The sequence below is a fragment of the Phascolarctos cinereus genome, unplaced genomic scaffold (genome assembly GCF_003287225.1).
Source record: "Phascolarctos cinereus isolate Bilbo 61053 unplaced genomic scaffold, phaCin_HiC Scaffold_5;HRSCAF=322, whole genome shotgun sequence".
Taxonomy (NCBI): Eukaryota; Metazoa; Chordata; class Mammalia; order Diprotodontia; family Phascolarctidae; genus Phascolarctos; species Phascolarctos cinereus.
This window is the reverse complement of record NW_027555958.1, coordinates 289,330,785-289,343,013: the sequence shown is the minus strand read 5'-3', so window position 1 is coordinate 289,343,013 and position 12,229 is coordinate 289,330,785. Positions and strand designations below refer to the sequence as shown.

The 12,229-nt window shown below is 43.5% G+C and overlaps 1 protein-coding gene across 1 annotated transcript; it reads right to left on the bottom strand.

Moving 5' to 3' along the window:
• Positions 1–2,557: 2,557 nt before the first annotated feature.
• LOC110219287 (sodium channel protein type 4 subunit alpha-like) lies at positions 2,558–11,737 on the bottom strand. Its single transcript, XM_021002506.2, has 8 exons — positions 11,421–11,737; positions 10,893–11,011; positions 10,590–10,679; positions 9,526–9,654; positions 8,699–8,790; positions 4,866–5,147; positions 3,262–3,325; positions 2,558–2,741 (listed from the first exon to the last, which is right to left on the bottom strand). The coding sequence occupies exons 1-8, from the start codon at positions 11,691–11,693 to the stop codon at positions 2,558–2,560; spliced, it is 1,233 nt and encodes a 410-aa protein (XP_020858165.2). The 5' UTR covers positions 11,694–11,737.
• Between the last annotated feature and the right edge of the window lie 492 nt (positions 11,738–12,229).

The following is a 12,229-nucleotide window of genomic DNA, read 5'->3' as shown; positions in this document are numbered from 1 at the left end:
TAGTTTATAATTTTAACTGAATAGGCAGCATTGTTCAGTCATGATGTAAAACAGGTGGTCAATGAGCCAATCAACAAGTATTTATTAAGTGCTTATTATATGCTGAGTTCTGTGATAAATACTGGGAAAGACAATGGAAAGAAAGACAAGATAACTTTTTGCTCAAGAAACTCACATTCCAATGGTTGAGACATCATATAAATAACTAGGTACACACAAGAAACATATAGAATAGATGAAAGGTAACTTGTGTTTAGTTACTTCAGTTGTGCCTGACTCTTTGTGATTTCTTGGCAAAGATACTAAAGTGTTTTACCATTGCCTTCTCATTTTAAATAGATTTACATTTTTTCCCCCATTGGCTTTATTTCCCATTGTATTCCTCCTTTTCCCTCCCTCCAGAAAGCTATCCCTATAACAAAAAATTTTTTAAAAAAAGGACAAAGAAAAGGAAAAAATTCAGCAGAACAGAACTATGCAACATTCTGCTCCCATGAAGTGCCCCTACCCCTACCCCACCCCTGTAAACTAGTGGAGGGTGGCCTCATCTCTCTTCTTTGGGGTCAAGCTTTATAGGTTTGCTGGATGGCTCTTTTTATACACTCCCCTAATTTGCCAGAAGGGAATTTACCCTGGGCTGCAGACTTTCCTCATGTCAACTTGACATAGTAATAATAATATTAGTAATAGTTAATAACAATGTAACAACAACAAAAGTAATAACTATAATTGATATGTGCTTGAAAGTTTGCAAAGTGTTTTACAGCTACCTCATTTGATCCTCATAACAATCCCAGGAGGTAGGTGCTGTTCTTATTCCTATTTTACGGATGAGGAAATGGAGGCAGGTTAAATGACTTGCCCAGAGTCATACTGCTAGTAAGTGTCTGAGGCTGGATTGGAACTCAGATCTTCCTAAGCTTCCTAAAGTGCTTCCCACAGCCTTTTATGCATTCTGAAACATCATCTAAACACCCATTCTTCTGGCTGTGTTCCACAGTTAGCTAGGTGGTACAGGGTGAATGTAATAATTTTGATCTCTGTTTTATAGATAAGGCTCCAGGATATTAGTTATCCCTTCCAAATTTCTGAGGTTAGGGGAGCATCTCCTACATGTAAAATTTTTTGGCCCTTCCTTCAGCACTAAAGAAGTCTGGATTATTAGGGTATTAAAATATAAAATGTTATACTATAAATAAATGTATTATATTTATATACTTTATATATTACATAAGAGTATATATAAATATACTATAAATATAAATAAAACTATAAATAAAATATATTTTACAATGCTATACATATATTTTATGCATTTCTGCATTTCTAAAACTTTTTCTGTGTTGTCTGCTGGCCTTTGCATGTTGTCTGTGGCTTCTGCAAAACTCCAAAAAAATTCCGATTTAATTTTTTATGCCAACCCACGATGTATCATAACCAACATGGGGAAAGTTGCAATGTGGAAGGAATAATTGTACTTGACTTGCTCCTTGCCAATCAACCATACACTTCCCCTGCCTACTGCTCCTATCACCCCCAACAAATAATAAAACTATTAAGCTATTAAAAAAATTTTAAACTATTAAAATAATAAAAGTATTAAATAAATAACAAAACTGAATGTCTATGTAACCAATGACCCTGAGAAAGAGAGATCCTTTCTTCAGGGAGCCTACAGCATAACTCTGGAGGGGAGCCAGAGAAGGAACAGATCAACTTAGTGGACAGACAGCTTGCCTCAGGGGCAAGAAGACCTGGGTTGAAGTCCTGCCTTTGACACCTCCTGGCTTTATGTCCCTGGGAAACTCACTTAACTCTAAGCCTCCATCCCTCATTTGAAAATGAGAGATTTGGATCAGATGGCCTCCGTGATCCCTTCCAGATCTAAATTTGTGATCCTGTGACCCCTCAGGCAGAGCCAGGCCAGCCTCAATAGAGCTACCTACACTCTCCCTTCGAAAGTGTGTGCCAGCCCTGTCCTATTTCTCAAGAGCTTTAACAACTCACTCCACCACACAGGCGTAGGCAGACCTTCAGCTTGTGTGTGTGTGTGTGTGTACACATACACAACACACACACACACTATGGTCCTCTCCTGTTTCCTCTTTCCGTAGACATTACTCTACAGCTCATTCAATGCCCCTCCTCCAAATTCTCTGGGATGAGGGAAAGAGGAGTGAAAGGCAATTGTGTGGGTACCAGGACCCAGAGAGACAGGAAAGAAAGCTATGAATGGGGGTCCTGGGAGAGTTAAGTAGGAGAAGAGTAGGAAGTCCCCAGGAAGGGAGTAAAGGTAGGAAGAAACCATATAGGAAACAGATTAGACTTGGTTTTTCTTGATTTCAGAGGTCAGAATTAGGTACAAATACAATGGAAGCTGCAATAAGGCAGATTTCTGCTAGATGTAAGGGGAAAATTTCTTAAGATTTAGAGCTGAGAGTGGAATGGAGATAATTACACAAGGAATGTGGTCTCCATCTCTGAAGGTTGGACAATCATTAGTTGGGGATGCTGTAAATAGGTTTGATATTTAGATGTAGGCTAGGCTAGATGACCCCTAAGAGAAGAGTGGTCTTGGGGGCCTTAGAGGATGGCGTACCAGCTGGAAGAGGTTCTCCCAATAGTCTTGTGTCATGAGTCGGAAGAGGGCAAGGAAGGCCCAGCTGAAGGTGTCATAACTGGTGTAACCATAGTTGGGATTCCTGCCTGCCTTCATGCACTCGTAGCCCTCAGGACAGTGCCTGAAAGAGAAGGAAGGAGGTTAACAGGGTATGTACTGAGGCTGGATGTAGCTTCCTCCAGCCTTTCATGTCTATGTAGCCTTTACTAACTACTGGGGGCTTGTAGTCTTGGAATCCCTGAGTTGGGGCATGAAGGAAGAAGATGGAGTAGGACTCTTCCCAATGTCTTTGTACTTGGGCCAGTGCCTTGGGAGAGGAGGAAGAGCTTGAGTTTCTGGCTGGTAAAGAGCCCCAGAGAAGGGATGTGAAGAGAAGCCACCTAGGTTCTTGGGCAAGATGGATAGGAGCTCCACTGTGGAGGGAAGCTTGGGGGTGCCCAGTGAGAGGTCCTGCCTCTACCCTCAGGCACCCACATACCAGCTGGATCATTTTCCCCTTTCTCTGCATGTCTTGGTTTCCATAGCCCCATCCCAAGTCCCTGCTCCCACGTCCCCTCTTCCTGCCTTTCCTTCCCCATCCCTTCTAGCTCAGTATCTCCAGTCTGTGGGGGTAGCTTCTTCCTTCCCCTGGTATCACTCACCCTGCATCGCTGCTGTTTCCACAGAGCAAGGCATCAAGGGCACCCTCCAGGAAATAGAAGTTCCCTTTGTTGGGGATGAGGGGCATCACAGGTCATGGAGGAGGGACATCACGAATACAAACGTGTTGGGGGCACGTATGTATACAAACATACATAAATACATTACATACATACATGCTCCTATTCCTTATTTCCCACCCAATTGGGAGAAAGGGGGCTGCTCTGACTATCCTTTGAGCTCCTACTGCTCCATCTTTCCTCTCCTCTGCCCATCCGCAGGCCCCTGTCTCAGTCTAAGTATCTCCAAGGAACGTGACTTCAGGGGACAGAAGCTCAGAGTCCAATGTGGCTAAAGAAACACAAAGCAGCTGACACTAAGTGTTTCTATGATGCTGAAGACAAGTATGTACAGTCAGTTCTCATCATTTGTGGTAGCTTTGGTCTATAGAGTCAACTTGAACACTGAATTGGCAAATACTCAACCATTGGTGCTAGGGGAAATACAGGGTTAAGTTCCTGTGAGCCTCTGGTCACAACATTCACTTTAGCACTTTCTAGAATGGCCTCAAATACAGATTGACAAATTTCCTCTTCCTTTTTCTGGACATACCATATTGTTGATTCGTTAACACCGAATTTATGGCTGACAACATTATGACTCATGCCCAAATGAAGCTCATCTATTGCATGTGTTCTCTCCATAAAACATATTGCAGCCTTTTTGAGCTTAGAGACTCTAGACAATACTTCAGCGCTGTGCTTGGGGGCCATTTTAAACAGGGAAATCACAAAAAAGCATGAAAATGTAGAATAACATGGCACTAAATAGACCTTGAAAAGAACCTCAGCTGGGAACATTCCCACTGGGTGACTCCAATTTTCTGCTGCTCTTTGCATGTGCACAAATGACCAAGAAAGCATCTTGAGTGTTGATTTGGGGGTTAAAGATAAATTTTATCAAGTAGGCAAATTTAAAAATATGGAATCTATGAATAATGAGGATCAACTATATATATATATATATATATATACATATACATACATGTATGCATATCACATATATTTATATACACATATAAATGTGCATTATATATATTACATGTATACAGATAATATCTATATATAACATACAGATGTCTTTTTCTCTGTCTCTATCTTTCTCTGCCTGGGAAGATAGGACGCTATTGTTGCCCAAAACTGGGTGTCTATACAGATTAAACAGAGAGAGCTAAGTGCTCAGAGATTGGGAGAAAAGGACTTCCCTAAAGGTGAGAGGCCAACAGAAGTATAACTAGTATAGGGCAATTGGAGCTTTGTCCTAGGGCATTTAATCTGCAGGGCACTGACATCACTTGGAATTCTTTGGAGCACTGGCATGAGTTCACTTCCCCTCTTCTACCAATCCCAAGCCATTTCTACCTCTCTACCCTAGCCCAGTTTCCACAGCATCCTGAAGTCCATGCTCTGAGGTTTCTGTCCACCTTCCTCTACCCCTCCCAGCCAGTCCTCTTCCTTACACTCCAGCTGAAGGCTCCTTCTTTCTGGCTACTTGTCCTGGGCACAAAAATCCATTATTACAGCTCTGGAGGCCTGGCCCTTCTCACCTTCATCATTGATGTAGGCATCCCAGTCAAAGGTAAAGTTGCTGTATTCTGTGTTGTTACCAAAACCTGTCTCATTGCTGAACAAGGCCGTCCCATTGTCATACCAAGTCTCATTGATGCCACTGAAGGGGGGTGGCCATTTCACACACTTTTGCCTCAGATTCCCCATGAAGAGCTGGAGCCCAACTAAGGCGAAGACACTCAGGCAAAAGACTGTGAGAATCATCACATCCGACAGCTTCTTCACCGACTGGATCAGTGCCCCTACAATTGTCTTCAGTCCTAGACAAGAAGATGGCAGTGATGGTGGGCGTGCATGGGGGTGCACCAGGGAAATAGCTCCCCTCCCCCATTGCTGAACTTGCCATACTCTGACTCTCGTTCTCTGCATCAGTCACCTCTTTCAACACCCGGTTTAAAGACTTATCCTCCTTGTGAAGCCTTCCTAGATGACTCCAATTATTTCCTGGTTTTGTATGTCCTTGGTTCTGTTTCTCATAGATTCTTAGACCTTAGGATCTACACTATCTCGCAGTAACAGTTCACATTTATATCATACCTTAATATACTTTACATGCATAATCTCATTGCATCTTTACCATAGCACTGTATAGGAGGTATTATTATGTCCATTTTACAGATGAGAAAGTGAGGCTCAGAGAAATTTAAGTGATTTGTCAAGGGTCACTCAGGGAGTAAATATCTGAAGTGGGATTTAAACCCAAAGTCTTCCTGACTTCCCTGTCATTTCCACCCTATATATCTTGTTTGTACATAATTATTTGCATGTTGTCTCCTTTCCAGAGTCACACAGCTAATAAGTATCTGAGACTGGTTTTGAATTCAGGGCCTCCTGGCTCCATGTCCAATACTCTGTCCATTGTGCTACCTAACTGTTTCTTGAGGGCAGGAACTATTTTAGCCTTTCTTTGAATCCCCATTGCTTAGCATAGTGCCTGACACACAGTAGGTGCTTAATAAATGTTTGTTGCCTGACTGACTTCAGATCCAGCCTCCTAGACACTGTCACATTCTTTATACTTGATTAAATGCTACCTCAACTTACTCTCTGTTTGGTCAACATATGTACAGGCACCCAGTGGGTCCTTAACTATAAAATAGAGATAATAGCACCTCCATTCAGGACTGTGTGAAGAAAAAATGAGCCAATATTTGAAAAGCACTTAGCACAGTGCCTGACACTGCTGCTAAAAAGCTGCTAAAAAAATTCTTCCTTTCTTCCTTCCTTCCTTGCTTTTTCCCTCCCTTTTTCCTTTCCTTCTTTCTTTCTTTCTTTCTTTCTTTCTTTCTTTCTTTCTTTCTTTCTTTCTTTCTTTCTTTCTTTCTTTCTTTCTTTCTTTCTTTCTTTCTTTCTTTCTTTCTTTCTTTCTCTCCTTCCTCAAATATAGAATCATAGATTTATACATTTAGAGCTAGAGAGTTTTTATTCCCCAAGTAAAATGTGAGCTTCTTTTATTTTGCCTTTTTTGCGTGAGGCAACTGGGGTTAAGTGACTTGCCCAGGGTCACACAGCTAGTAAGTGTCAAGTGTCTGAGGCCAGATTTGAACTCAGGTCCTCCTGACTCCAAAAAATGTGAGCTTCTTCAGGACAGCCTGGCTTATACTTCATGTCCAAGTATCTCCAACTCTCAGCATAGTACTTTGTACCAAATGGTCACTTCATAAATTTTTTTGGGTTGTAATAGAGAACACCTAGTTCAATCACAACATATTACAGACAAGGAAACTGAGACCCAGAAAGATGAAATGACTTACATGAAATCACTTTACAAGTGGCAGAATGGAGACTAGAACTCGAGTCATCATACTACAAACCGGTGCTCTTTCCACTCTCTTCCACTCTACTTCCGACTTCTTGGATTAATTGAGTAATTGATTGATCTTGAGAAATAATTTGGTACTGCTCCCTGGTACTATACCTACAGACAGCTATCTAGTTTTGATCATTTCTAGGGACAGAGAGAACAATTCCACAACTTAACCTTGAGTGCACATTCCAATGACCTATCCCTTTGATCCTCAAGAGGTCCTTCCTCCTATCAGATCAGAATCTTACTTCCTTTAGAAGCTCATTTCTTCTTTTTCAGTCTCATGTGGGCAACATGCTTCAACAGCCTCCTCAGCAAAACCTACCACAAACTTAGAGACAGTGAGCTGTGTGGTACAGGAAAGAACCCTTGACTGAGAGTCAATACCTGAGGTGTCATCCTGGCTCTGATGCTGACTAGCTTGTGTGATCCAAGACAAGTTGCATGACCTTCTAGGCCTCAGTTTCCTCCTTTGTAAAATGAGATGGTTGAACTAGATATCTCACATTTATAAAGCAAATTTCCTCCCTATAATCCTTGAGGAAGGTAATATAATTACTATTACCACCATTTTAAAGTCAAGGAAAATGAGGTTCAGAGAAGCTTTGTCCACGATGATATAATATCTGAAGACAGAATTTGAATCTTGAACCTAGACCATCTGACTCCAAGTCTGGCCAGCATTTTGCCCCTGTACTACCTAGAATTAACTTCTAAGGTCCTTTCTGTTGTTATTCACTCATTTTAGTCGTGTTTGACTCTTTGTGACCCCATTTGGGGTTTTCTTGGAAAAGATACTGGAATGGTTTGCCATTTCCTTCTCTAGCTCATTTTACACATGAGGAAACTGAGGCAAACAGGGTTAAATGATTTGCCCAGGGTCACCCAGCTAGCAAGTGTCTAAGGCCAGATTTCAACTCAGGTCTTCTAATTCCAGGCCACCTAGCTGTCCCCTTTCTAGCTTTGATATTAGAGTGTTTCTTCCTTTCTAGCTTTGGTGTTAGAGTGTTTCTTTGATTTTTCCTCTAAGAACTTCTTCTCCATCCCTTTGATCAACGTGGTCTCCACTTTCTCTACCTTTTCCAGGTCCTAGGTCTCTTACTTCCTATAGTGACAGATTCCTTTATGCTGTTTTTACTTTGCACTTGTCAACTACATTACTTTGGAATTATATTGCTGTTGTTTCTAGTGTACGTCTGTGTGTGCTTGATCTCCCCTAATAAAACCGGAAGTTCCTAAAGGATATAGCCCCCTGTCCCAAAGCCCACAAGGATGGGACTCACTCCTTATTGATGGAGATGGAGATGAGGGCTTTCATCTTCCTCAGTAAAGAAAGAGTCCCGTCCTAACAGGCTTAGGGACAGAAATTTCTTTTCTTTTTTTCCCTTTTTTTTGGGGGCAATTGGGTTTAAGTGACTTGCCCAGGGTCACACAGCTAGTAAGTGTCAAGTGTCTGGTCTGAGGCTGGATTTGAACTCAGGTCTTCCTGACTTCAGGGACAGTACTCTATCCACTGTGCCACCTAGCTGCCCCAGGGACAGAGATTTCAAGGGGAAGATATGAAATTCTTCCAGGGACCTCATGCTGTGTTTTAACATAGTAGGCACACAATGGTTCTGATGTTGCTTACTTTCTTTTCCACTCTGGTCAGAGGAGACTTTTCTACCCTGTGTTTTGGTCTAAGTACCTCATAATGAACAGGAGCCTATGTTTCTCTGGCCTTAAGCTTTTTCACTCTGGGAAAATTTCTTTTGATCTGAAGTATCCTGTTAAAGGACAACAGCCTCGGGGTAGGGGGAGAAAGCAGAGGAGCAAATGCTTCCAAGGCATGGAAAATGGGATGGAAGCCATGAGATATTTGCAAAGTGCTTTGCAAACCTTAAAGTGTCATATAAATGCTAGCCATCATCATCATCATCATCATCATCATCATCATCATCATCTTTTTTATTATCATTATTATTCAAAAGTCCCAAACCCCACCCTACCCCAGAACACCAGTACCTGGAATGACTGTTATAGTCTTCAGGGCTCGAAGCACACGGAAGGTCCTCAGGGCTGAGATGTTGCCCATGTCCACAAACTCTGTCAGGTACCTGCAGGACAGGACAGTGGAGAAGTATTCATGCCAGTGCCTTAAGAGGTGAGAAAGGATCAGTTGTGTGTCTATGGAGGGGGGAGTGGGGATGGTGTAGCAGATAGCACTCAGTCGTTTTAGGTCTACCAAATTAAAGGGATTCCTAAGGAGACAAGGCTGGAGTTGGGGTGTTGGGAGGGACCCAAACTGTATGTAACCCCTATTGTGAACCCCAAGAAATGCTCCAATAGAACAGGAGACAGAAGAGCTGGAGAGAATGCTGTTTAGTCCTCTCAAAGAAAGTTGGGGGTTTCGTAACAAAGCATTTGTAAAGCACTTTATAAAGCACTTTCCTTACAACCTTGTGAGGTTGCTCAGGCAAAAATTGTTGTTCCTATTCTACAGATGAGGAAACTGAGTCTCAAAGGAATTAAGGGATTGGGTGCTCAAGGTTGCACAGCTAATAAATAGTAGAACTAGGACTTAAAATCCAGGTCTTCTGACTTGAAGCTTTCTGCATCACACCATAACTTATGGTCTGATAAAGTAAGACCATCCTCTTCTCAGGATCTACCCACATGCTAAGTAAGACCATCCACTTCTCAGGATCTACCCACATGCTAAAAGGTCACCTAATCATGCTGTTCAGGACTCCTGATTCCCATTCTCCCACTTCTCTAAGACAGCACCTTCCTGAGGTGAGTTCCCTCACACTCTCTGGACCCTTTTCCTGTCCCCTCAGAATTCCCCTCACGCCATCATGATGACACTGAAGTCTAGCCAGTTCCAGGGGTCCCGGAGGAATGTGAAGTCATCAATGCAGAAGCCTCGGGCAAGTATCTTGATGAGGGACTCAAAGGTGTAGATTCCTGTAAAGGTGTACCTGGGAGCAAGGGTGAAGCTGAGAGTGAGGGAAGAGCCGTGACCAGCAAAGAACACTAATGTGAGACTTTTTTTTTGCCCTAGCACTGTCCTGGACACACTTCTTTTCCTATGTGATCCTGTATCCTAGATGGTGACAGCCTCATTCTGGAGTCCTCTGCTTTCTTTCTCTGGCAGCCTTATACCAGGTGAGTGTACCCTCCATTCATCCTTCCCCCACACCCATTTCTACCCAAGCTTCTTGCCCAGGTGTGAAAATTCTTAGTTATAGCTTTGGGTGAGGGTGAGGGTGAGGGTATATGTGTATGAAGTATAGGAGGTGGGCTTACGAGTGGTTGGGTGTGAGCGTAAGAGTGAGGAAGGAAGAAAGACAATGAGGGTAGTGGTAACAGATGTGTATCTCTGGAAGGATGAAGGTGACAGAGGTTGTGAAAATTCAGGAATATTAAGGAAGTATCCCTATGAGGGATAAGAGTGACAACACCAGAGTGGATCTTTCCCAGGATTCAAAGGGCATATTAAGGACAAAGGTTGAGAGGGAATCTGCTGCATCCCAGGGAGGAGAGTGACTGTGATGAAGTATGCTACTACCCCCCTTCAGGTAGGGGGACTGAACCTATTATTTTATTGGTATGAGGAGCTCCCTTAAAAAAAAAACAACTCCCCCTACCAATGATCCTTCTCTGCAACTTCTAGTCTTAAAGAATTATCTAGAGCACTTGGAGGTTAAATGACTACCCAGTCATGATGCATCAGAGGTGGGACTTGAATGCTGGTCTTCTTTTCTCTGAGGCCAGCTCTCTATCTATTGCACCACATTATTCTTAACATACCCCTGGAGATAAGGATTTTGGTGAAATGAAGGTGTGTCCCGGGAGGGAAGTGTACTTGGATCATGCGTGAGAGGTGTAGAGGAACCACACATGTGAGACTTACTCCACGTTTTTGGACCAGGGTGGTGGGTCACTCATGGTCATGAACACACAGTTTGCCAGGATGGTGATCATGATGAATAAGCTGAACAACGTTAGGAGGGGGAAGGGTTAAGGAAAGTTTGAGAGTAAACAGAGATAGGGAGGAAAGGCAAGGGGTCAATACCGGTCAACACTCTAGTTTTCTTCTCTATGTCCCTCTCAATAGATGTGCCTTCCCACAGCCTCCTCCCTTCCCTGTCTATCCCTCCAGCTGCCCTCTCCAGCTCCAGCCCAGGTGCCCCCATGCCCATTCTGGGAAGGATATGAGTGGATGAGAACTTTGATGGCCCCACGCCTTATCTTACTGAAGGGGCTCAGCATATACAGGGCTGGGGTGGCTGAGAATCGGAAAATGGATTTTCCCTTGTTCAACACGATGAAGGTCTGAGAGGCAGAGGCCATGAGAGACACAGAGATATAGAAACAGACATTGAGAGATGTGAAAATACAGTGAGAGATACTGATGGAGGTTTTCAGAGACATTGAGTAAGACGGACTCAGATTGGGCAAGAGAGAGACGAAGACAGACTATGCAAGGCACTAAGGAATGTAGACAGAGACAGAGAGATGCAGAAAAGGACCATGAGAGGTGCAAAGAGATAGACATGGAGAAACAGAGGGAGGGAAAGAGATGAAGAGACAGAGATACACAGTCAAAGGCTGCAAAATATGTAGAGAAACAGGAAGAATTAGAGAAACCCATTGGTCAAAAGGTATGGAGAGCAAAGCCACAGAGACAAAGGGACTGAAATACACCAAGAGGCAGAGGCACAGAGAGACACAGGGACGAGACCTTCTTGTCACTGTAGTAGGGATCCAGATCCTCCAGTGGGATGCCGATGACCTCAGGTGGGGGGTCTCCATAGATGAGGGGCAGATTCTTCCCCGCTTCCAGGTCACTTCGTGGCTTCCTCTCGGGCTCCTCCACCTCAAGCTGCTTGTTCCGAAGGAGTCTTGCCTCCTCCTCTATTGCCCGCTTCTCTATGGCCTGCAGGGACTCAAGAGTGAAGGGACGCAGGCAGTCGGGTCCAGGGGGCACAAGCATGGGCACAGGTGGGCTTGCCATCCTTTCATCCTGTGATCAGGGGCCAGGGAGGGTGGGCAGGATCAGAGCAGCTGCAACACATGACCCCCCCAGAGCCAGGGATCACTGTGGCCATCCTGGGGCCAGTGCCAACCCAGAGCCCACCTACTGCAACCACGTACCTTTTTAGAGTTCACCCCCTGATCAATACCAGGTCTGCCCAAGGCCCCTCCCTGCCTTAGGACAGACAGACCCCAATATAACCTTCTTCCTTATGAGACCTTAACTGACCACAGGACGTCCCTGAGCAGAGACTAGAAATAAATAAGTAATCCCTAATTTACAAGATCTATTAGGAATTATGTGTGTATGTATATGTATACATGTGTGAGTATATGTATGTATATATTTGTATATGTGTGTTTGTGTATGTGTGTGTGTGTGTATATTGCCAATAGGGGACTCACAGCAAATCGTCTGATGGGTTTCAATGCACCAAAGCCATAATTCTCTTCAAAGGCCTCTTGGTTCAAGCACTTGGAGAATTATTGGGAATAAGTCTGCTGGGGAAAAAAACA

What these genes read in the sequence shown, in the direction of transcription:
- LOC110219287 (XM_021002506.2), bottom strand. Translation starts at nt 11,693, where the DNA reads ATGGCAAGCCCACCTGTGCCCATGCTTGTGCCCCCTGGACCCGACTGC. An exon ending in CCTACTACAGTGACAAGAAG is followed by an intron (nt 11,012 to 11,420) that starts GTCTCGTCCCTG and finishes TCTGCCTCTCAG; the next exon opens with ACCTTCATCGTGTTGAACAA. An exon ending in GGAAACAGCAGCGATGCAGG is followed by an intron (nt 2,742 to 3,261) that starts GTGAGTGATACC and finishes CTTCTCTTTCAG; the next exon opens with GCACTGTCCTGAGGGCTACG.